This window comes from Thalassophryne amazonica, chromosome 2, assembly GCF_902500255.1.
Source record: "Thalassophryne amazonica chromosome 2, fThaAma1.1, whole genome shotgun sequence".
Lineage (NCBI taxonomy): Eukaryota > Metazoa > Chordata > Actinopteri > Batrachoidiformes > Batrachoididae > Thalassophryne > Thalassophryne amazonica.
The window spans coordinates 37,248,133-37,275,212 of NC_047104.1; the positions used below are offsets into that span (position 1 = coordinate 37,248,133).

Consider the following 27,080-nt stretch of genomic DNA (forward strand, 5'->3'; position numbering starts at 1 on the left):
TTTATGGGTAAGCACCATCGCCAGTGGGCTTCAGAGCTTATATAGGACTTACTTCTTCTATAAATACTTCTGCTATGGTTCTTTTGAATTTCTGCTGTGGTTCTTTTTTAGGGTTTGTCTGTTGTTCTTTTGGCATAGTTGTATGACTATGATGTATATATCAGGTTTTCTTTCCTTTTTTCTTTCCATTTTTTTGCAGCCTGCGGTGGAATTTCTTCTAAAGATTCTGTTGTGGTTCTGCCGTGGTTTTTATTATGTGCTGAAGTGAGATATGATGGCTGAACCTGCCTTTTCTGCCCCTGCTTACTCCACATTCCAAGCATAGATTGACACAGGAGAAGTTCACAGGTTATATCATTGGTCACATGGACATATAGGTAAGCAACCCTTTTGTAAAAGTAAGAGTTCATAGTATAATCAAATGTCACTGGGATTTTGTCCCATCTTAGCTGTTTGGTGTGGCTCTGTTTAAGGGTACGTGGCTGCCAGCTCTCATGTCATCCCTTCCACCGCAGAAGCCCCAAAAGACAAACATTTTCTTACACAATATACAAAGACACTTTGAGATGATATGTTTTAGCACCTCTGATGATTTGAGTTCATCTTGGGCATATATAATGTAGAAGATCACAAAACTCACGCGTATTGATCCTTTGCAGAGAGATGTGTTTCTCCAGCTGACGCCGCAGCCTGACCTCAGCTCCATACTTCCCATTTGTACCATTGTCAGCTAGAATGAAGTGGGAATGACTGCTGTTGAGCACTGACAGTTTGCTGAGGTGGTTAGACATGGTCTGGTATGACCGGGTGACCTGTAGAACCATCATCACCAGGTTAAACACAGGTCCATCAAACAAATATTTCATTAAAATAGGAACATTTTATATTATTGTCTCTTACATCTCTGCCAATGAGGTCTTCTTTGTTCTCCACAATTCCCCACGGGGGGATGCCAATGGCACAAATCTTTCCTCTGGATTTGGATGAATGGTCTTTGAGTGCATCTCCAACATGGCGGATCACCCCTACATGATCAGAAAGGACACTGATGAGCATTTAGCAAGTAGTGGTTCTGATGTCTTGAAGATGTTTCACCATTCAACCAAGAAGCTGCTGAAGGACAATAAGAATGCTTTTTCTTGTCCACGTAGGCTACCCTGTTTAGTTATTAATAAAGAGACGTCCACTCTGGAAGGTTATAACTTCGCATGGTTTGAAAATATCCATGGTCTGTGGTCACAAAAATCAATCAATCAATCAATCAATTTTTTTTATATAGCGCCAAATCACAACAAACGGTTGCCCCAAGGCGCTTTATATTGTAAGGCAAAAGCCATACAATAATTATGTAAAACCCCAACGGTCAAAACGACCCCCTGTGAGCAAGCACTTGGCTACAGTGGGAAGGAAAAACTCCCTTTTAACAGGAAGAAACCTCCAGCAGAACCAGGCTCAGGGAGGGGCAGTCTTCTGCTGGGACTGGCTGGGGCTGAGGGAGAGAATCAGGGAAAAGACATGCTGTGGAAGACAGCAGAGATCAATTACTAATGATTAAATGCAGAGTGGTGCATACAGAGAAAGAAGAGAAAGAAACACTCAGTGCATCATGGGAACCCCCCAGCAGTCTATAGCAGCATAACTAAGGGATGGTTCAGGGTCACCTGATCCAGCCCTAACTATAACCTTTAGCAAAAAGGAAACTTTTAAGCCTAATCTTAAAAGTAGAGAGGGTGTCTGTCTCCCTGATCCGAATTGGGAGCTGGTTCCACTGGAGAGGAGCCTGAAAGCTGAAGGCTCTGCCTCCCATTCTACTCTTAAAAACCCTAGGAACTACAAGTAAGCCTGCAGTCTGAGAGCGAAGCGCTCTATTGGGTTGATATGGTACTATGAGGTCCCTAAGATAAGATGGGACCTGATTATTCAAAACCTTATAAGTAAGAGGAAGAATTTTAAATTCTATTCTAGAATTAACAGGAAGCCAATGAAGAGAGGCCAATATGGGTGAAATACGCTCTCTCTCCTTCTAGTCCCCGTCAGTACTCTAGCTGCAGCATTTTGAATTAACTGAAGGCTTTTCAGGGAACTTTTAGGACAACCTGATAATAATGAATTACAGTAGTCCAGCCTAGAGGAAATAAATGCATGAATTAGTTTTTCAGCATCACTCTGAGACAAGGCCTTTCTAATTTTAGAGATATTGCGCAAATGCAAAAAAGCAGTCCTACATATTTTCTTAATATACGCACTGAAGGACATATCCTGATCAAAAATGACTCCAAGATTTCTCACAGTATTACTGGAGGTCAGGGTAATGCCATCCAGAGTAAGGATCTGGTTAGACACCATGTTTGTAAGATTTGTGGGGCCAAGTACAGTAATAATTATGAATTATTGTCATGTACAGTGAATGTGAACAGTGGCTATCAAACCGAAAGCTCTGTGTGATACTGTGCATACGCTGCTGCAGATCTGAATAGGCTGTTATATCCACAGTATACCTTACAGTACAGATTTGTCCATTCCTTCCCATGGGCGACTTAAATAATGTGAATATTGTCCACATCATATCTGTATTTAACATGGGCAGCTGCGCCTCTCCGTGGTGCGCAGTAACGCATCATTGCCCACGTCAGGCTTGGAGCTGAACGGATCTCACGCTGTAATAAATGATCACCTTCTAACTCTGTAGGAGATATGACATGGAACTGTTTTACCAGGCCATGACAACATTAATAAACATGGATCTCACCTCCAACTGCGATCCAGGAGTGATTCACAGCATGGATATGGACGTGAAGCCAAAACTGGCAGCCTGTGGTTAAAATCCCTTCATCCAAAATAAAAATGAATTCCCATGTGATAATCGAACCATCGCGGCGTCCAGAGTTGCGTTGTGCTCCTGAAGTGAGCAAGAAAGAAAAAAGAAATTAAAGTTCACTGGAAATGCTTCGTCTGATGCAGGGGACAGCATGGCACACTGCTAGCAAACTTTCAGTGAAACTGTCCACTGGCACTAAGCACACGTGTGCTCTTAGTGGCTCATATATGCACTCACACACATATACACACACACACACATGCACACACAGCTGAGTGTGCACACAGCGTGAGAAACACAGTGCTCCAGTCCTGGGTTTGCCATTCAGACGTTTGGACATCGGTCAGTCTGCAGCGCCTTTTATAGCCATCTAACGGCAGTCTGTGTCATCTAAACTGTTGTCTACATGCACTTTGGATACCATTGTGCAGGTGTGGATGAGGTACTCCGGATCCGTTCTGACACGGCTGACCATGCCTCTTTTCCTCCGGACTGTGTCGGATTATGGCAATATTTGCTGTGTCAGGCATGGTTTCTCCACATTCTTGCTATATGTGACAGGGGCTTAAGACTCAGCCTGAACCCTGGTTCAATGACAGAACCCGTGCAGCTAGACAGGAATGTCGCAGAGCCGAACACAGGTGGAAGAAGGACAAGCTGCAGGTTTCATTTAAAAATTTTAAAGAACCGCTAGTGCTCTTATCAAAACATTGTTAAGAAATTCAAAAGAGTATCTGTCAAGCATAATCACAGAAAATTACAAGAACCCTCATGTACTGTTCAGAACAATTGACTCTGTCCTGAATGTCCCACAGCCTGTATGTTTGGAAACATCCATTGATGTGTGTAATAGTTTTCTGCACTTTTTCATTTAGAAGGTTGCTTCTGCAAGAGCTCTCATTTCTACACCAACCTCTGAGCCCTCTCCCTCTGTTCCTTGCCCAGGGGTCTTCAATGGTTTTGAGCTTGTGACTCTGTCACTGTTTGAAGATGTGGTGGCTCATATAAAACCCATCAGGTTCTCCTCATGATGTCGTCCCTGCTCACTTATTTAAAGAAATTTTGTCTACCTTAGGGCAGTCAGTTCTGATGATTATAAATAGCAGCCTGTCCTCTAGTGTTGTCCCCATAAGCTTCAAACGAGCAGTAATACAACCTCTACTGAAGAAGCCTGGCCTTGAACGCACCGTTTTAGCGAATTACAGGTCCATCTCCAAACTGTCATTTGTCTCTAAAATTCTGGAGAAAACTGTCTATGCACAACTAAAAACTTTCCTTGATGAACACAACATTATGGATGCTTTTCAGTCTGGTTTTAAACCATCGCATAGCACGGAAACTGCCCTTTTAAAATTGTTAATGGCAAATGGTAGTGGCAACTATGTTGTTCTTGTCTTGCTTGATTTGACTGCTACCTTTGATACTGTAGACCACAGTATTTTTAGACCATGGGGCATTCCACAGAAATATGAAATTTCATTTGACCCATTACTGAACAAAGATCTGACTCTTGTATCCTCTGATTAATGGTACAAATGTGCCAGAATGCCATTTTTCTGGAAATATTACCTGCACATTAATTAGTAACAGCTGTTTCAAATCTACAGTCTTTGTTTTAATATGACTGCAGTTCTTAACCCTATAACGCCAAGTGTATCATATTTGATACAGGATTTTCTGAGACGTCTGCTTCATCAGTGTGATATTTTCTCCCCAAAAAACCCATCGTATACAATGAGATACTTGTAGTGCGCAGACAAACCACCAGAAAAGACAGGGGGCTTAGCTTGAAAGAGGCTTAGAAATGAAGTTTCGTTTGACATATGAGTGAACAACCTGAAAACACTTATTCCTAGGTAATTTAGAGGTGCTAAATTCAAAAATGATGTTTTATTGGTCATAAATGTGCACATTAACCCTTCACGCCCCAAAATGTACAATATAAGAGCAAAACATTAAAAATTGTTTAATTGTGGGGACAAATGAGCAAACAACCTGAAAATAGGTATCCTTGGGTATTTTGGGGGTGCTCAATTCAAAAATTATGTTTTCTGGGTCATAAAACTGGATATTAACCCTCCACAAACCAAAACTTGCACTATAAGAGCAAAATTCTTAAAAATGGGATAAATGTGTGCAACATGAAATTGTGCATGATTTTTCATGAAAATTTTGGAATATCCAATGAAAGTGATATACTCTTTTCTGAAAAAAAAAAACATATTTCACATTAACCCTTTACATGCCTGGAAAGTACATGTGTATGGTGCACGAGAACTTTAAATTCAAACTGAAATGGCGAGAAAAAAATACATTAATGATATTTAAAGTACCAAATCACTCAATTAAACAAATTTGAATATTTACTTAAAATAAATTTGGTACGTGTATTAACTCTTTTAAGTATCATGTCTATTAAGTGAATCACACAATACTGATATGCATCATGCCATGCCACTCAATTAATTAATCTATTAATTAGTGCATGCCATGCCATGCCATTCCATTAGTCATGCAGGGTAACCAAAGTATTTTTAAATAGCTCACCACTTTCATTTCCTCCTGATCTGTGAACTTCCTCTATTAGACATTAAACACCTTCCCTTTGACTCAGTAAATCCATAATGCAGCACAAATTACTTCAAATATCCTGTGGCTAAAATTCTAACTATATTTATCAACTGTCTCTGTAAGAGTTACTGTCTATAAATCAGAAATATTTAAATTTTTCATGTCTATTCGGCATCACTTTCCCCTGAATCCAGGTCCGAGTCTGAGTCCAACTCATCTTCATCCTCTTGTGGCTTTTCCCCAGAATTTGAACAGTCTAAGCACCTACACAGTTCTGTGCAAGGTAGGCTATGTTCAAGACATGAGCATTTCGACCATGGTTTCTACCATGGTTTCGACCAGTTTTGGTTCGTGGAGGGTTAATATCCAGTTTTATGACCCAGAAAACATCATTTTTGAATTGAGCACCCCCAAAATACCCAAGGATACCTATTTTCAGGTTGTTTGCTCATTTTCCCCCACAATTAAACAATTTTTAATGTTTTGCTCTTATATTGTACGTTTTGGGGCGTGAAGGGTTAATGTGCACATTTATGACCAAGAAAACATCATTTTTGAATTTAGCACCCCTAAATTACCTAGGAATAAGTGTTTTCAGGTTGTTCGTTCATATGTCAAATGAAACTTCATTTCTAAGCCTCTTTCAAGCTAAGCCCCATGGTCTATTTGTTAAATCATTTGCAGCAGCTAGTGTGCATTGGTAGTCATGCCCTGGACTGGTTTAGGTTCTACTTAGCAGACAGGACTAGGAGCGTTGGTCTTGGGGTTTGTGAATCCTCCTCCGCTCCACTCTTACACGGAGGTCCCACAAGGTTAAATTTTAGAACCCTTACTTTTCTCCCTATACATGTTTCCCCTTGGGTCTATCCTCAGAAAACATGGTGATGGTTTTCATTGTTACACTAATGGAAGCCAACTAGATGTCCCCCTGAGGAAAAGTGATGCCTTTTCTCTCAAACCTCTGCTGTCATGTCTTGAGGATATTATGACCTGGATAGTCCTAAACTTCCTAAATTTTACTGATAAGAAAACAGAGGTGATTGTGTTTGGCCCTAGCGGCTGTGTCCCCTGCCCTGTTGATTTAGGTCCACTGGCAGTTTATGCGAAGAGTACTGTTACTAATTTGGGTTTTAAGATGGATAGCGATTTTAAATTGGATCACAGAATTAGTGCAGTAGTTAGGTGTAGTTTCTTTCACCTTAGGCAGCTTGCTAAGGTGAAGCCTTTTCTCGCACATCAGCACTTTGAAACAGTAATCCATGCCTTCATTACATCTCGGCTGGATTATTGTAATGCACTTTATTTTGGAGTTAGCCAGTCCTCCCTTGCACGTCTCCAGTTAGTTCAGAACGCTGTTGCTTGTCTGCTAACTGGAGTACAAAAGTGGGAGCACATTACACCAATCCTCGCCTCCCTCCACTGGTTGCCTGTGCATTTTAGGGTTCATTTTAAGATTCTTTTATTTGTTTTTAAATCTTTAAATGGCCTTGCTCCACCCCCCCCACCCCCCACCTCTCTGAGCTTCTTCACCCCTACACCCCTGCACGGTGCCTCCGGTGAGCTGATCAGCTGCTTCTTGAGGTACCAAGGTCCAAGTGAACACTCAGAGGGGATTGAGCATTTTCTGTTGCAGCTCCAAAAATTTGGAGTGATCTACCTGCGCACATTAGGCAGGCCTCCTCACTGTCTGTTTTAAAACCAATCTTAAAACCCACTTTTACTTACTGGCTTTTAACACAATGTGAGACTTTGCTCTGTTTTAGTTGTTTTGCTTGTTCATCGCTGTTTTTATTGTCACTGGGTTGCATTGTTTTTTTGTTATGACCCTCATGTACATCACTTTGTTTCAATTTTGGCTGTTCAAATGTGCTCTGTAAATAAAGGTGAGTTAAGTTGAGAATTGGTAAAATAGTTTTGACGTAATCCTTCCAAGTTTATACAATGTGAAACTTTATCCATAATCCAGATGCAGATCACATCCAAAACTTAATGGAGTCTTCCATGGCCTAATATGTGTCTGTGGTGCAAGTTTGGTGAGAATCCATTCAGTTGTTTTGATGTAATCCTGCTAAAAGTAATCCTTCAAAGCCTATATAAAGTGAAACTTGATTCAGAATCTGGATCACCTCCAAAATTTCATGGAGTCTTCCATGGCATAATATCTATCTACACAGTCAGACAAATAAATAAATGCCAATTTTATTATGTCCTTGGTGGACATAATAATGATAATAATATTGTGTATACGCTAAGAACCCAAACAATTTCTAAATACATTAAAACAGAATATTATCATTAAAAAATGAAGAGCAATCAGAGATTTCTGACATCCGTCACCTCCAATATTCAGTGGTCTTCCATGCCCTAATATGTACCTGTCATGCAAATTTGGTGAGAATCCGTGAAGTAGTTTTGAAAGCCTATAAGAGAAACTTGATCCACATCTGGATCACCTCCAAAATTTTATGGCGTCTTCCATGGGCAAATATGTATCTGTGGCGCAAATGTGGTGAGAAACCTTGAAGTAGTTTTGATGTGATCCTTCAAAGCCAATATAAAGTAAAACCTCCAAAATTTAAAGAAGTCTTTAATGGCGTAATATGTATCTATAGTGCAAATTTTGTGAGAATCCGTGAAGTGGTTTTGATGTAATCCTTCAAAGCCTATATGAAGTGAAACTTGATCCAGAATCCAGATCAAGTTCACCTCCAAAACTTAAGAGTCTTCCTTGGCCTGATATCTATCTGTGGTGAAAATTTAATCAAAATCCGTGCAGTGGTTTTGACGTAATCTTGCTAAGAGACAGACAGACATTTAAATAAATAAACACCAATGATTTTATTACATCCTTGGCAGATGTAATTACGTAATAAACAGGAAATAAAAGGGTTGAGTTCTTCTTCTAAAAACTGTTGAGGTCAAAGGTTATATAAAAACATTCTGTACTTACACAACATTCTAACTCATAGAAACTTTGCATAATTTATTACCACCCTTGAAAACTGTCAGTGACCTATTTTATAAACACTACCCAATGGTAGGAGTAATATTTTTTAAAGAAATAAGGGATATTTGCTAACAACAGTGAACATTGGATGCTGTGCTGCAATGCACCAAGGGAGTTCAGGATTTTAAATGTTATTGTGGTTCATATTAGTTTAAGTGTTGTTAGTGTTATTGATTTATTGTGTTTTTGCAGTTCAATTGGTTTAGTCAGTTTAGTTAAGTGTCATGTGGCCATTGCCATGAATGAGGTGTAGTGCATTTGATGTCTTACACCATTATCTCTGTTTGTGGGTGTGTAAAAATAAAAGCACCTGCTTGGGGCAGAATGCAGAAAAGACAAAAAGGTTTTAAAAACATTCTGGATTCACACACCATTCCAACTCATTATAGGAACTTTGCATATATATTTTTTACCATCCTTGAAAAATGTCAGCTACCTATTTTATAACTACCAAACTAGAGCCCGTGAATCCCCAGGGCAATGTGCTAGTTGTGATTATTCTCAAAACCAATTGTGTGAGTTTTTGGAACACAAGTTGCACTGGAGTACTGTATAAGTCGCAGGACCTACCAAGCTAGGAAAAACCCATGGTTTATACTAATTCTACTGTAAATACTAAGGTAGTATCCCAGAGTATAAGTTGCACCAGCAACAGCATATAAGTCACACCTTTTTTCCTGTATTTTTTTGCAATGTACTTTTATTATTGGCTTTTTTTTTTTTTTTTTTTTTTTAAGTATTGAACTTTATTTTGTCTTATAGTACCAAAAACATAACTTCATTCATTTTCTGCTGCTTATCTGGTTGTGGGTCATGGTGGCAGCAGACCAAGCAGCTCAACCCTTTGGTTAAGTCCTCTAACTCTTCCTGGGGGATCCCAAGTGTTCTGAAGACATCTGGGAAATATAATCTCTCCAGGATGTCTTACAACTGGGATTTACAATACATCCGGAAAGTATTCATAGAGCTTCATTTTTGGGTCATTCCATCTGAAATCACCCAAAGCCTCCCAGGTCAGCCATCAGCCCTGTTTAGTCAATTTGATATGTTATTCCCATTATAAAATTAGAGTGAAATGCCAAATATTAGGTCTGTATCTTGAAAAGTTTTAAACTTACAGCCCTAGGAATTTTTTAGCAATTTTTTTCCACATCGTGCCAAAACAGTAATAACTCACTTGTTATTAGATTCACAGATGTGAAACTGCTCACTCTGGGCTTACTTTTTGTGTAGAGTGGGAAAATTGAGTACGTTTTGGTCTTTCTAATGTGATCCATCCATCTTTCACAAAATGTACTTCATAGTTTTGATTGCTCAAAAATCAAAGAAATACACAAGCTGGGCTGTCAATTTTTTTGCACCATGATGTATTACGTGTTACAGCATATCTATACAGTCAAATCATAAATCAGGTTGTTTAAAGCAAAATCTATAGTCATTAGAAATCTTCTAATTTTGAACAAGCTTGAAAATATGCCCATTTTCTGCACCCCAGATGGCAATATGGGTATTTGCAATCCAATCTCACACCATTTTGTGATGGCATCACGGAAAGTACATTAATCTATGGTTCGTGATACCATCACGGAAGCGCCACATTTTCATGACAGGAACACAAATTCATCTCGTAACGGTATCATGAAATGGAGAGTGACACGGAGTGAGGGGGAGTGTCTGGGGGGGTTATGGTTAGGAGTAGGGCTAGAAATAGTAAAATAAAAAAATCATGTCACAAAATTGTGACTCTTTTTGTGATGGGAGCACAAAAAAGCGTGTGACTGAGCTGGTATTTGAGCATCCTATTCATATTTTTACCATGTATTCTTAGAAAGCTCAAGATGATGTGTAGCAAATATGGTGTTGAGTCCAAGCTGGCCAAGGAAATTTAGTGATTTTTTCACACTTTGCGAAAACAGTGTTTTGTACCAAATATGGACATTACTAACTCACTCATTATTGGATTCATTCATGTGAAACTGTGATTTTGGTGTAAATTGTGGTGTAGAGTGGGAAAATTGAGTCAGTTTTGGTCTATCTAGTGTGATCTGCCTTCCACGAAGGTAGCAAGCCCAAATTTTGACACGTCGTTCATATTTCTGATTGCTCAAAAATGAAAGAAATATACTAGATATGGTAGTCTAAATTTTGCATCCAAAAAATGGGAATATTTTGGTCCAGAAAACAGGCATATTTTGAACCTCGTTCAAAATTAGCATATTTCTAACAACTATAGATTTTGTTCCAAACAACTTGATTTATGATTTGACTGTAGAGATACGAGGTCTGTCCGTAAAGTATAGGTCCTTTTTATTTTTTTCAAAAACTATATGGATTTCATTCATATGTTTTTACGTCAGACATGCTTGAACCCTCGTGCGCATGCGTGAGTTTTTCCACGCCTGTCGGTGACGTCATTCGCCTGTGAGCACTCCTTGTGGGAGGAGTCGTCCAGCCCCTCGTCGGAATTCCTTTGTCTGAGAAGTTGCTGAGAGACTGGCGCTTTGTTTGATCAAATTTTTTTCTAAACCTGTGAGACACATCGAAATGGACATGGTTCGAAAAATTAAGCTGGTCTTCAGTGAAAATTTTAACAGCTGATGAGAGATTTTGAGGTGATTCTGTCGCTTTAAGGACTTTTCACGGTGCGAGACGTCGCGCAGCGCTCTCAGGCAGCGTCATCAGCCTGTTTCAAGCTTAAAACCTCCACATTTCAGGCTCTATTGATCCAGGACGTCGTGAGAGAACAGAAGTTTCAGAAGAAGTCGGTTTCAGCATTTTATCTGGATATTCCACTGTTAAAGGAGATTTTTTTAATGAAAGACGTGCGGGCGGATTGCAGCGTCGGCTCGCAGCCGCCGCGACGCTCCGCCACAGGAAAAACACCTCTGTTGGAAGCCTTGAGGACAAGTTGGAACATCTCCAGCTGATAAACAATTTCTCATATACTCACTCCACTGAAAGCCATCAAAAGCCAACTGGATTTTAACAAATGGTTATCAACACAGAGGTGTTTTTCCTGTGCCGCCGTGCCGCATCAGCTGCGTCCCAACGCGCGGACCCGTCCGCACGTCTTTCATTAAAAAAATCTCCTTTAACAGTGGAATATCCGAATAAAATGCTGAAACTGACTTCTTCTGAAATGTCTCTGTTCTCTCACGACGTCCTGGATCAATAGAGCCTGAAATGTGGAGGTTTTAAGCTTGAAACAGGCTGATGACGCTGCCTGAGAGCGCTGAGCGACGTCTCGCACCGTGAAAAGTCCTTAAAGCGACAGAATCACCTCAAAATTTCTCATCAGCTGTTAAAATTTTCACTGAAAACCAGCTTAATTTTTCGAACCGTGTCCACTTCGATGTGTCTCACAGGTTTAGAAAAAATTTTGATCAAACAAAGCGCCAGTCTCTCAGCAACTTCTCAGACAAAGGAATTCCGACGAGGGGCTGGACGACTCCTCTCACAAGGAGTGCTCACAGGCGAATGACGTCACCGACAGGCGTGGAAAAACTCACGCATGCGCACGAGGGTTCAAGCATGTCTGACGTAAAAACATGAATGAAATCCATATAGTTTTTGAAAAAAATAAAAAGGACCTATACTTTACGGACAGCCCTCGTATGCTCTAACACATCATAAATCATAGTGCAAAAAAATTGACTGCTATAGCACATGTATTTTTTTGATTTTTGAGCAATCAGAAATATGAACGATGTGTCTAATTTTGGGCTCGTTACCATTTTCAGGCCTTCGTGAAAAGCAGATCACACAAGATTGACCAAAACTGGCTCCCACTCTACGCCAAATATTAGCCATAAATGAGCAGTTTCACATCTGTGAACCTGACAGCAAGCTAGTTATTAACATCTAAAGTTGGTACAAGCACCATTTTCGCAAAATGTGAAAATTTCACCAACATTTCCTGGGGCTAACATCAAAACCTTTAAAGATATAGACCTAATATTTGGCATTCCATCATAATCTTTGAATGAAAGTGACAAATTCACAGATCAGGGCTGAGGAGTGACCTGGGAAATATTTTTAAATCAGGATGATTTGGAATAACTGAATTTACCTCAACTGAATTTACCTCAGGTGGGCTCCAATTAAGCTGTAGAAACATCTCAAGGATGATCAGTGGAAACAGGATGCACCTGAGCTTCATTTTGAGCTTCATGGCAAAGGCTGTGAAATGTACATGTAATTTCTTAGTCTTTCATTTTTAATAAATTTGCAAAAATCAAACTTTTTTCACATTGCTATTATGGAGTATTGTGTTCAGAATTTTGAGGAAAAATTAATTTAAACCATTTTGGAATAAGGCTGTAATATAACAAAATGTGGAAAAAGTGAAGTGCTGTGAATACTTTCTGGATGCATTGTGTTCTCTAGAAAATATGATACAGTCTGCAGATATTTTGTCCTATAATAGTAAGCCCCTTCGGCTGCTCCCTTGTTTTCACTCGGGGCCACTACAGTGATCCAAGGTATATCTGCATGTTGATTTGGCACAAGATTTACACCAGATGCCCTTCCTGACGCAAATCCACATTACGTGGAGAAACGTAGCAGGGGTGGGGTTTGTCCTATAATGATAATGTTTTATATTTATTGGGTTTGCAGTCGAGCAATGATATCACATCAAAAGTTTCAAACTCTGAAACTGTGCCTCCTGGGCATTGCAGTCCTCTTTAAAAACACATAACCAGATGTTTGTAGTAATCATGATGCAGGAAAAGAACTTCATGACCTTCTACAGTAGGTATAGTTTTACATTCATTTAGCTATGCACAGGATAAATAACGTCATTCCGATAGGATTAATGCTTGGGGGGATATGCACTATGAGGAGTGGTCTTGTATTGTTCATGAAGGAATGGTGATGTAAACCTATTCTCCACTGACCTAGGCTCTGCCGCTCATGTACCTGTACTGACTCCACCAGTGAAGATCCAGGCTCCAGTGGTGACAGCAGCTTTGATCAGTCCCTTCCCAAAAACCTGCTTGAGTTTTGGCGGTAGGTCAAAGTTCTGTAGGCCTCCGTGGACGGAGATGAGGAGTGTGGGAAGCTCCAGCTGCCAGTCCTTCACCATCAAGTGGAGCAGGTCATCTGGTTTAGAGTCGTAGGAAACCCGGATGTACTGCAAACAGGAGTAGGATATTCAGAAAACCTTCATCCACTACACAACAAAAGAGGCCATCAAGGAATTCTCTCTGTATACTGAAGGTTCCTATAGGCATATAGTGACCTCAGTCAGTAGATGTAATGATATGGTCGGTCCACATGTATATGGAATTAGACAGTGGTGGGCACAGTTCCGCTAATCCTCTAACCACTAATTATTGAAGATAATGTTTTCATTATCAGATTAGCTTTTCAGATAACTTTGAAAACCATTATCAGACTAATTATCTTCCGATAAGTTTTGGTCTCATAATTTTTAGACCGCTAACGTATTTTTGCAGATGTGGTCAACAAAGCTGAATAGTTACAAACATTTATGAAATCTAAAATCAGTTGAGTACCTACCTGTTAAATGTTTTATAGTAGATGTGCAGTTCTATCCTCTGCAAACAGAGGAGAGCTGGTTCTAAAAGAAACCGCGCTATCCTCTGTAAACAAAGGAGAGCTGGTTGTAAAAGAAACCGCTCTGTGCTCTGCAGGCAAAGGAGAACTTGTCACAGAAAAAAAAAAAGGCTAATTTCTTTTGACCCCATAATGATACACTGGCAATATCACCCAACTCATCCAGAGGCATACCGTTTTAACTTATGGTTAAAATTTTAACCAAACTAATTTCGGACAAGTTATTTAAATTAACGTCATGTCTGAAGTTTTATAAAGTGAAAATATCAGATATATGCTTTAGTTTTAAAGTAATGCACTAATCTTGAAGGTTTTAGTGTGGCCATGCTGTGCCCAAGCAGTGCATTATGGGTAATGTCAGTACATTCACGACAGAAGAAATGCATTTGAGATGGTCTGATCAGGCTCCGCATGGACAACAGCATTATACTCTTTGTATATTGTCCTAAAACTCTCGTGAATATATTCTCTGGGTTTGCAGGCGTTATTGTTATTGTGTTTATGTAAAAATGCCAGAAGAAGCTCAGGTTGCTCCTCCATTATTTTCAATTGGAATCATTGCAATCGATTCCTGTTTGCTATTTAAAGTCCTGCTTATGTCAAACACTTTCTGTCGTCTTTGTTCCAGAGTAATATATATAAGATGTCTGAAATTCAGTTTGCGTTTATTAAATTCCATGCATCTTAAATGTACTAGACACGGATTATCTGGAATTTTTTGGCAAGTTTTTACGGTCTCTACTGCCATCCGCTGGGCAGACACTGTACAATATTTTTTAATCACTGTACTCAGCTCCAGCTCAAACTGTATGACAAAACTGCATGGTGTAAAAGTTCAGAGCACACGATTTATGTTCTCGCACTATACGGCCCGATGCTCTGATGAGATCTGACTGCTCACATTGTACGTTCAAAAACCACACGTCGGACTCGTGTTTCCAGAAGCAAAACGTAAAGAGAAGCTGTTTTTTTTTTTTTTCAAACTTTATTTCCATTTCTTATTTTTACAAAAAACTCTTGATGGGAGACATCAAAGTTTTTTTAAACAATACAAGACTTTACATGAGTTGAAGAAAGGAGGGGAAAGAAACAGAAGCTGCTCTCCCAAAGAGATGATCACTGTTTATGCTTTCTCCAGTTCCTCATCGGTGTTTGCACATGCACAGTGTGAGAGGATGGATGCTTGTAGCGCTTCAGCAGTGGGATACCCTCATGACCGCCGACCAGAATATCAAACAGGTTTGATTTTCATCTGACCATATGATTGCCGATCAGGAGGTGGTCGCGAGAGGTTAAACACAGCCCATTACTCCATGTATACTACACGATGCAGGACGCGTTATTAAGCTGACATTTCGCGCGATCAAAAAATTCTCGCATGAGTGAAAAATCGGCTGAAAAAGGGGCCAAAACTCGCACAGTGTAAGCCCAGCTTAAGTACTGAAAGTCTGGGCACCAGTAGTTGGCAGTGTTCTATTTATTTTGACACTGGTTATATCAAATGGCTATCTAATTACAACTTGGCTTATGCCTTTTTTCTTTTTTTTTTTTACAAATAAAAAAATGGCATATTTTACAAAAGCACATTTATCTGTAAACACCAACACACCTCACATTGATGTGTTGGTTTACATAGAATGAATGAGTCAACCAATCAGTGTTAGCGGAGGACCATTTTACCCATAATCCCTTTGGCATCTGTCTGTGTTTGTTGCAAAACTTCAGAATTAGTGCATTATTCAACATTAAAATATATGTTATATTTTAACTTTGTACCAATGACAGAATTGACATTAATGGAGTTATTCTATCAGTATTAACTTTATTTATAAACTAAACCATAAGTCAGCACTGCTTTATTTTCCAAGCCCTCCACCTCACAGTAACGCTGTTATTGAGTAGAGAGTAGAGCTTCGCTGCTGGAAACTATGTAGTAAACAGGAGCTTCCAGCAGTGGGCCGAGCACTCAAAGACAGAAGTGCTGACTCATTGTTTGGGTCTGTCATCACCTTTGATGCTACCAGAAGTGATCAAGGTGTTAAAACTCAAAATCAGCTTGTTAGTAGTTGCAAGTGTACCAGAGACAATACTGGAAGTTATCGGTTATCTGTAGCTTCCGATAAATTTTGGGGTGGTTTATTGGTTTAGCTTTATAAAAGATAACTTTTCAGTTAGCTGATTTTCTGTTATCGAAGCTAATTTCTTGGTTAGCTGTGCCCACCACTGGAATTAGATTAGTGCTCTGAAAAAGGGGACTCTCTCGGTAGGACGAAAGGGTACACCTGAATTCCTGAAGTTCAGGATTTAAAACATCTTATAAATAATTTTAGATGTACAAATTCCTAAAAATCAAATTTATGGAAAAGCCTCAGTATTTACCCTCCTGAATGCAGTGAGTACACAGACAGACTGACAGGTCCATCCCCACCAGAATAAAACTGGAAATGAAAGTGATGATTTACTGTAAATTTCATTCCCAGCCTTTCTCACAGCCTACAAATAGTCATACACTCTGTACACTATGCACATAAACTATGTATTTTATATCAGGTAATTATCAAAACAGTATAATATCAAACAGTACATTTTATGTAATTCCTGTGCTTTTCCAAAAATGCAGTGACTGAATAAATAAACAGATAAATGAAGGAGATCAATCTTCGCGACACAAAAACAGCTTCTTTCCATCCGCAGCCAGACTAATAGATAATGCCAGAGACCCCCATTTACCCTGCCTCCCACCCCACTACACAGTAAAATCACCAGTGTTAGGGTTAACACTGACAGTGAACATATGGTCCCACTCTGGCCAGAGTAGGACGTTATGTACACTGGCAGTGTTAATTTAACACTGTCAGTGTTAGTTTTACACTGGTGATTTTACGTGTACCATAAAGCACAGATTGGTCATCCCTGCACTGAAAGGTACTGTACATCTGTTCTTCAATCACCTGTTTTTGCACAGACCCACTCCACTATGTTATATTTATATTTATTTAACAGTGAATATAGTATTGCCTGACTCTTTTACTTCTTACATAAGTGTTTTTTTCTTTTCTTGTTCTTATTGTTTATGCACCAATAACACAAGATCAAATTCCTTGTATGTGCAAACTTACTTGCCAATGATAATAATATTGATAACAAGAGCAATAAGAGATTTTTCATGTCCGCCAGTCCAGATCTGGATCACCTCCAAAACTGAGTGGAGTTTTCCATGCCCTAATATCTGTGTTGATAATTTTGTCAAATTTTGTCCATGCCGTAGTTTTGATGTAATCCTAGTGACAGTAATCCTTCAAAACCTATATAAAGTGAAACCTAATCCAGATCCAGATCTAGATCACCTCCAAAATTTAATGGGTTCTTTCATGGCCTAATATGTATCTGTGGTGAAACTTTCATCAAAATCTGTTCAGTAGTTTTTATGTAATCCTGCTAAGAGAGAGACAGACAAATAAATAAACGCCAATGATGTCCTTGGCTGACATAATAATCATAGTGTGTATATGATATATATATATATATATATATATATATATATATATAAAAGAAGGACCTAAAACAAGGGCTGAGTTCTTCTTCTAAAAACTGTTGAGATTGAAGGTTCTAAAAACTTTCTGGAATAATTTCAGACCATTCCAACTCATAACAGAAACTTTGTACAATTTATTACCACCCTTGAAAAATGTCAGCTACCTATTTTATAAACACTACCCATTCTAGAGCCCATGGATCCCCACGGGCAATGCGTAATTGTGTATAAGCTTTAAACACACCATGGCTTTGGTGAGATGCCCCCTGCCTTGGAACTCCACAATTCCATATGCATCAGTGGGTGTGGCCTGGGTATGTTTGAGGGGGTTCCAACGTTCTACAGGTTGAACGTCCAGTTGAACCGATGAACTACCATCCTCCTTGGTTATCGTGTATAGACCGGTTGGGTGCTGCACCACCAGCTGGCCACAACAGCACCTGGCAAAAGCATATTATAGTTAATTTACTGCACATGTATCCACCTTCATACCCTCATCTGTTAGAAACTCTGATTCATGGGTGGAAAAAATATAACTGTTATAAATGACCAATATGAGTGATAGAGTTTAGAGTTTGTACAAAGAGGATTTCATTAATACTATGTACAGTTTAAATTTATATCCAGAGCAGATATTACAACCATTTAGCCTTCTTGGACTGTGATGTTACGACTGGAGAGAACAGGCAGCTCCAGACAGGGGTTTACAGAAAACCCACTCACACTGACCAATATCTGCTCTTTGGCTCAAACCACCCCCTTGAACACAAGCTCGGGGTGATCAGGACTCTTCAACACAGAGCCCTACAGGTGCCCACAACTACAGAGGGAAGGGCTAAAGAACAACAACTTGTCCAGAAAGCCCTCACACTATGTGGGTAGCCACAATGGTCCCTGGATAAAGTGCAGAAGTCCCAGAGAACAAAGAGACCAGACAGACAGGAGACGGAGACAAGACGAAGAGTGTCTCTCCCTTATTTAGCAGGAGTAGGGAAAAAGCTACAGAGGATCTTCAGACAGCACAAAATCCCAGTTTACTTTAAACCCGTTAACACCTTGAGACAGAAATTAGTACACCCCAAGGACAGGATCCCTAGTTACAAACAGAGGAATGTAGTGTATTCTATCAGATGTCAGGAAAACTGTAACAAACACTACATAGGTGAGACTAAGCAGCCGCTCCACAAAAGGCTATACCAGCAATGCAGAGAGGGTGCCAGTGGACCTCAGTCTGCAGTTCATCTCCACCTTAAAGACATTAACCACACGGTGGAGGACAAGTATGTATGTATGTGAAAGAGTTGAAACCCAGCCTTAACCGGGGAAGGGGTCTGAGACACGCTTTGTCCCCTGTTTACAATGGGGTACTCAGGTCAAAGCAGTTTCAATCTTTTGTTCATGGTAATGAGTCATTCACGTCATCAAGAGACTCATCAGGACAGCTGTCAGGAGAGGTGTCAGTCCCATCGTTAGGAGGGATAGCTACCCTGTCATTAGGAGGGTGTTAACTAGAGCACGACAAGTGCTAATTAAAGAAATTGTTTAGTCACTAGCCAATAGCAGTCTGCCTCTCAGTAGGAGGGGTCTGGTTAGGTTTAAAACTGCAGCTTTTGTGGCTTCTCTTTGTTCTTCTCGACAAGGGTCAAGACAGAAGTCAGACTACCAGAGCAAGAATTTTAGCTGAGGAAGCTTCTGCGATTTGAAGTGAAACGTCCTCGTATGAAACAACCCAGTCCAGTCGAAGACTCAAGCTTCTCTACTAAATGACAATATAAACAACATAAAGGAATCATGGAAAATATTAAATACTATTATAACAAATAAATCCAAATCAAATAACTATCCAACATATTTTACGTATAAGAACAAAGATGAATATGATATGAGTCAAGTAGTGGATAGTTTCAATAAATTCTTTGCTAATGTTGGGCCAGATCTGGCAGCTGAAATTCCTCACAGCACCATGGAAAATCAGCAATTAATTGACAGAAATCCACACACAATGTTTCTTGGTCCAGTAGCTATGTACCAACTTCCAATCCCAATGAAGTTGGTACATTGTTTAAAATGTAAATTATTGATAATTTATTGTTTTTGTGCAAATAATTGCTCATTTTGAAATGGATGCCTGCAACATGTTTCAAAAAAGCTGGGACAGTGGTATGTTTACCACTGTGTTACATCACGTTTCCTTCTAACAACACTCAATAAGTGTTTGGGAACTGAGGACACTCATGATTGGGTATAAAGGAGCATCCCCAAAAAGCTCAGCCATTCACAAGCAAAGATGGGGTGAGGATCACCACTTTGTGAACAACTGCATGAAAAAATATTCCAACAGCTTAAGAACAATGTTTCTCAACATTCAATTGCAAGGAATTTAGAGATTCCCTCATCTACAGTCCATAATATCAGGGTTCTCCTTAGACAATGGAACAATGGCGTTGCGCCATCATACTGTTAAGACACCGCTGTTGTACTGTGCCGTGCTTCAGATATTTTTTAATCCAGACAGGCTGTTTGTGCTGAACGGACTGCTGCCTGCTCACCCTCCCATGCCGGCAGAGAGCAGAGTCACAGCGCCGCAGCTCAGAGAGTGAAACAAAAACTCAGTCAAAGTCTTCCAATGAAAAAAGAGCTGCTCCTGCCTGCATAGCTAGTGACACATTAAGGCTTTATTTTACAGATGAAAGCTTTCATGTTTCGTAAGTTTGCACAAATAAGCTGCAAAGACGGTGTGAGAGTGACGACTCTCTCATTCTCTCACAGAGAGAGGAGAAGCCAGCAAGAGAGAGAGCGAGAGCAAGAGAGAGAGAGGAGGAAAAGTCGTTAACAGCAGATGCCAGTGGTGGGCACAGATAACCAAAAAATTTACTTCGATAACAGATAATCAGATAACTGAAAAGTTATCTTTGATAAAGATAAAAGGATAAACCACCCAAAAATGTATCGGAAGTTACAGATAACTGATAACTGATAAATTCCAGTATTATCTCTGGTACATTTGCAACTACTAACAAGCTGAATTTGAGTTTTAACACCACGATCACTTCTGGTAGCATCAAAAGTGACAACAGACCCAAATGAGCCAGCACTTCTGTCTTTGAATATCTTGGCCCCTGCTGGAAGCTTTTGTTTACTACATGGCTTCCAGCACAGAGGCAAGCTGAGAGGAGCCACAAAGCTCAGCTCTCTATCCAATCTGGGAAAATAAACCAGTGCTGAGTTATGGTTTGGTGTCTAAATAAAATGAATACTGATAGAATAACTCCATTAATGTCAATTCTACCATTTGTACAAAGTTAAAATATAACATATATCTTTTAATGATGAATAATGCACTAATTCTGAAGTTTTGTAACAAACACAGACAGATCGCAAAGGATTCTGGGTAAAATGTGCCTCCGCTAAACACTGATTGGTTGAGTCATTCATTATGTAAACCAACACGTTAATGTGATGTGTGTCGTGTGTTGTTTACAGATAAATGTGCTTTTGTAAAATATTCCATTTTTGTATTTGTAAAAACAGGCATTATTACGGAGCCCTGGAAGTGTCATCGCAAAATGTTTTGCATGTGGAGAGAATGTGCGCTCATTTTATTATATTGTGCGCACGTTTTATGATGTTGTGCGCACGTTATAAGCATCGTTTGAGTTAAGGCACGATCTACTTAAACATGTCTACAATTTGTAAAACGTGCATTCAATATTGTCTTGACACATAAATGTTGGCTATTAGTCAACAAACCAGGAGACAGTGTAATGCATTTCCCCATTAGAAATGGATCTGGTCAGAGTATATCATCATGGTTTGGGCGCACAAGGACATACAGAGAACTCCAGCTGCCCAGCATGACATCATCTGGAGATTAAGCACATTAAAAAGGATGCCAAGCACGAAGTGTCTCCCCATCGTCAGGATGACAATTTCGTGCACACGTTTTATTAATTTGAGGGCTCAATTAAACGAAAACATGAGCACGAATTATCACGGCCAGGAAAATGTGCACACGTTTTATTAATTTGAGAGCATGTTTTATTAATTCGTGGGCTCAATTAAAGGAAAACGTGAGCACAAATTATCATGACCAGAAAAAAATATCACTTTAAATGACCTCTCCCGGGTTCCTTACTCCCATTGAGAGTTTTTGTAAATTAAGTTTGAAAAAAAAGCTTCTGTTTACATTTTGCTTCTGGAAACACGAGTCCCACATGTGGATGTGTGTGAGAACATAAATCGTGCGCTCTGAAATATATCAGCCCAGCTTCAGGGCCAATACTGCCATGAACAGTACTGGCCAGTAGATGGCAGTAGAGACCTCGAAAACTTGCCAAAACAAAATTCCAGATAATCCGAGTCTGCTACATTTAAGTTGCATGGAATTTAATAAACACAGACACAATAACAAGGTCTTTAACCCCACAGAATATACAGTATTCACAAGGGTTTTAGGCACTAGAGTTTAATGCTGTTGTCCATAGAGCCTGATCAGAGTGTTTCGAATGCATTTCTCATGTCGTGAACGTACTGAGATTACCCTATCCAACCCATAATGCACTGCTGGGCACAGCATATATCCACACTAAAACCTTAAAAATTAGCGCATTACTTTAAAACTAAAACATATATCTGATATTTTCACTTTATAAAACTTCAGACGTGACATTAATTTAAAGAACTTGTCTGAAATTAGTCTGGTTAAAAGTTGAACCATAAATTAAAAATGTATGCCTCTGGATGACTTGGGTGATATTGTGCTTGTATTAGTATGGGGTTAAAAGAAAAAAGCAGCAAAACAATTTTAATCAATGATCATCTTCACGACACAGCCTCAGTGAAACAGTAAAGTGTGAAAAACTGATTCAGAAAGTTTTTCCATCCAGAATTTCATCATTAAAAGAGCAGATTTACTTCTTGCAGAACAATTTTTTTGTTTTCTTTTTATTATTGTTGTTTATGTACCAATGACACCAGAAAAAAATTGCTTGAATGAGAGAAATAAAGAAGAGAAATAAATTTGATGCTGATTTGACAATCAAATCAGTCCAGGTTTAGCTTGATCTTGTTCAAACAAGACAATTAGGGGTTATATTGTTTTTATAAAGTATGCAATCCCACTCAGAAATGTTAAAAAGAAAAAAATAAACTGACAACATGACAGAAAAACTGCCTGTCTTCCTGGATTAAAGGTAAAGTGTGTCATTTTTGAAGAGGACAGCACATGTTATGTCCATCAAACATTAATGTGTTTTTAAACTTTCCAATGTTATTTTATTAACTTAGACAGAAACATACAAAAGAACTTTTATATTATAACATAAGTGTCATTTTTTGTCTATTATTCTTGCTTTCAGTGCATCTAAAACCAGTCAAAATGACTCGCAATGCACGCCGCCACGGGTGATAATTGCCAGCAGCACCACTATACGAAAAATTTCTGGGGAGAACCCTGAATCTAATCAGAAAAAAATTCAGAGAATCTGGACATCTTTCTACATGTCAGCGGCAAGGCCAAAAACCAACATTGAACGCGCGTGACCTCCGATCCCTAAGGCGGCATTGCATTAAAAACCGACATCATTGTGTAAAGGATCTTACCGCGTGGGCTCAGGAACACTTCAGAAAACCATTGTCAGTTAACACAGTTCGTCGCTACATTTACAAGCGCAAGTTAAAACTCTACCATGCAAAGAGAAAGCCATACATCAACAACATCCAGAAACGCCGCTGCCTTCTCTGGGCCCGAGCTCATTTGAAATGGTCAGACACAAAGTGGAAAAGTGTGCTGTGGTCTGATGAGTCCACATTTCAAATTATTTTTGTAAATCATGGATGTCGTGTCCTCTGGACAAAAGAGGAAAAAGACCATCCAGATTGTTACCAGCGCAAAGTTCAAAAGCCAGCATCTGTGATGGCATGGGGGTGTCTTACTGCCTATGGCATGGGCAACTTACACACCTGTGATGGCACCATCAGTGCTGAAAGGTACATCCAGGTTTTGGAGCAACACATGCTGCCATCCAAGCAACGTGTTTTTCAGGGATGTCCCTGCTTATTTCAGCAAGACAAAGCCAAGCCACATTCTGCACATGTTACAACAGCGTGGCTTCATAGTAAAATAGTGCGGGTACTAGACTGGCCTGCCTGCAGTCCAGACCTGTCGCCCACTGAAAATGCGTGGCACATTATGAAGCACAAAATACGACAATGGAGGCCCCAGACTGTTGAACAACTGAAGTCGTACATCAAGCAAGAATGGGAAAGAATTTCACCTACAAAGCTTAGTGTCCTTAGTTCCCAAATGCTTATTGAGTGTTGTTAGAAGGAAAGGTGATGTAACACAGTGGGAAACATACCACTGTCCCAGCTTTTTTGAAACGTGTTGCAGGCATCCATTTCAAAATGCACAAATATTTGCACAAAAACAATAAAGTTGATCAGTTTGAACATCAAATATCTTGTCTTTGTGGTGTATTCAGTTAAATATAGGTTGAAGAGGATTTGCAAATATTGTATTCTGTTTTTAATTTACATTTTACACAATGTCCAAACTTAATTGGAATTAGGGTTGTAAAAGTAAAAAGTCAATGGATCATAATGATGTACATATGTCTTTAGTAAAGCAATTAATTACTGAAATTGCAAAACCATTAGCATATATTTTTTTTTAAATCATTTCAAACTGGAATTGTTCCAAACAGTATGAAAGTGGCAAAAGTGATACCTTTATTTAAATCTGGCAGCAAACATCTTTTTACAAATTACAGGCCTGTGTCTCTGTTGTCACAATTTTCTAAGATATAGGAAAAGCTTTACAATAGCAGACTAGATAAATTTATAGAACCACATACCTTGCTGGATGAAAGTCAGTAAGGTTTTAGAGCAGGTAGGCCCACTACACTGGCTCTACTCGATTCAGCAGAAGAGATCAGTAGTCATAGTCATGTGGACCAAAGGGAAATAGTAACAGGTTTACTTATTGACCTGAGAAAGACTTTTGATACAACTGATCACATCATTTCAAAAGACGGAACTGTATGGGATCAGAGGCGTGGCTTTGAACTGGATTAAAAATTACTTACAAAACCGGAAACAGTTTGTTAAACTCGGGGGTCACTGCTCTTTGTATCTGGACATTTGTGGGCTTCCTCGGGGTTCTGTTTTGGGACCAAAATGATTTATTTTGTACATAAATGATTTATGTAAAGTTTCGGATCGGTTTAAGGCAGTTCTGTTTGCAGATGGTACAACCCTGCTTTGTTCTGCAGAAAATCTGCAGAAAGTATTGTCTGATTTAAATACTGGAATGATAAAGTTAAAGAGATGGTTTGATATTAATAAATTATCACTAAATTTGTCTAAAACTAAAGTAATGTTATTTGGGAATTACAATAAAGACATACAAATTCAGTTAAATATACAAGGGATAATCATAGAGCGTGCCAAAGAAAATAAGTTCTTAGGTGTTATTATTGATGAAAGAATTAATTGGAAAGCTCATATTCAACATATTCAAAACAAAGTGTCAAAAAGTATTGCAGTACTAAATAAGGTAAGGCATGTTCTTGATTGCAAAGCACTTCATACACTGTATTGTTCATTGGTTGCTCACTACTTGGCTTACTGTGCTGACGTTTGGGGCAATAAAAAAAGCATTAAGAACGATTCACAATGTAGGTTATCGAGATCACACCAGTTCATTGTTTATTAAATCTAAAATATTAAAACTTCACGATATGATTATGTTTAAGACTGTGCAATTAATGTACAAAGTGAAAAATAAGCAACTGCCCCTCATTCAAGAATTTTTCAAGGAGAGAGAGGCAAAATATAATTTAAGGGGCTTGCATCATTTTAAAATTTGCTGGTGCTCAGACCAGGAAAGGTTTCTGTGTTTCTACTTGTGGCCCAAAAATATGGAATAATCAGACTTAGGAACTCAAGCGATGTCCAAATGTCAATCATGTTTAAACACCAATATAAGGAACTGATGTTTTCTCAATATGTGAAAATTGTCTAAATTCTCTGAAAATACAATTCATGTTCGAAGGACTATATAGCTGTTAGTTAAAGTATGGACAATTATGTTATTTATTTTGTATTATTATTATATATGTATATGTATGTGCGCGTGCGCACACACACACACACACACACACACACACACACACACACACATATACATACGTATATATATATATATATATATATATATATAAAATGAACACCCTGCGATTTTGTTCTCCCACTTAGATATTATGGAGGGGTCTGAAATTTTCATCTTAGGTGCATGTCCATTGTGAGAGACAATCTAAAAAAAAAAAAAAAAAAAAAATCTGGAAATCACAATGTATGATTTATTTGTATGTTACTGCTGCAAATAAGTATTTGAACACCTGTGAAAATCAACGTTAATATTTGGTACAGTAGCCTTTGTTTGCAATTACAGAGGTCAAATGTTTCCTGTAGTTCTTCACCAGGTTTGCACACACTGCAGCAGGGATTTTGGTCCACTCCTCCATACAGATCTTCTCTAGATCTTTCAGGTTTGGAGTTTCAGCTCCCTCCAAAGATTTTCTATTGAGTTCAGGTCTGGAGACTGGCCAGGCCACTCCAGGACCTTGAAATGCTTCTTACAGAGCCCCTCCTTAGTTGCACTGGCTGTGTGTTTGGGGTCATTGTCATGCTGGAAGACCCAGCCATGACCCATCTTCAATGCTCTTACTGAGGGAAGGAGGTTGCTTGCCAAAATCTCGCAATACATGACCCCATCCATCCTCCCTTCAATATGATGTCCCCTTTGCAGAAGAGCACCCCCAGAGTTTGATGTTTCCACCCCCATACTTCACGGTTGGGATGGTTTTCTTGGGGTTGTTCTCATCCTCTAAACATGGTAAGTGGAGTTGATTCCAAAAAGCTCTATTCTGGTCTCATCTGACCACATAACCTTCTCCCATGTCTCCTCTGGATCATCCACATGGTCACTGGTGAACTTCAAACTGGCCTGGACATGTGCTGGCTTGAGCAGGGGGACCTTGCTGCCCTGCAGGATTTTAAACCATGACAGCATCATGTGTTACTAATGTAATCTTTGTGACTGTGGTCCCAGCTCTCTTCAGGTCATTGACCAGGTCCTCCTGTGTAGTTCTGAGCTTTCTCAGAATCATCCTTACCCCACAAAGTGAGATCTTGCATGGAATCCCAGACCAAGGGAGATTGACAGTCATCTTGTGTTTCTTCCACTTTCTAATAAATAATCATAACAGTTGTCTTCTAACAAGCTGCTTGCCTGTGGTCCTGTAGTCCATCCCAGCCATGTACAGGTCTACAGTTTTGACCCTGGTGTCCTTAGACAGCTCTTTGGTCTTGGCTATGGTGGAAAGGTTGGAGTGGGATTGATTGAGTGTGTGAACAGGTGTATTTTATACAGGTAACAAGTTAAACAGGTGCAATTAATACAGGTAAAGAGTGCAGAATAAGAGGACTTCTTAAAGAAAAATGAACAGGTCTGTGTGAGCCATAAGTCTTGCTGGTTGGTAGGTGTTCAAATACTTATTTGCAGCAGT

General features: G+C 39.3%; 1 protein-coding gene across 1 annotated transcript in view; it reads right to left on the reverse strand.

The window, feature by feature from the left end:
• The window catches only part of LOC117503507 (transient receptor potential cation channel subfamily M member 1-like), a 143,711-nt gene that overhangs the window by 101,095 nt on the left and 15,536 nt on the right, over positions 1–27,080 (reverse strand). Inside the window, exons 4-7 of the mRNA XM_034162772.1 lie at positions 17,756–17,951; positions 13,317–13,530; positions 901–1,025; positions 641–812 (exon numbers count right to left, since the gene is read on the reverse strand). Of these exons, the coding sequence (XP_034018663.1) occupies positions 641–812; positions 901–1,025; positions 13,317–13,530; positions 17,756–17,951 (707 nt within the window). The remainder of the gene's footprint in view (positions 1–640; positions 813–900; positions 1,026–13,316; positions 13,531–17,755; positions 17,952–27,080) is intronic.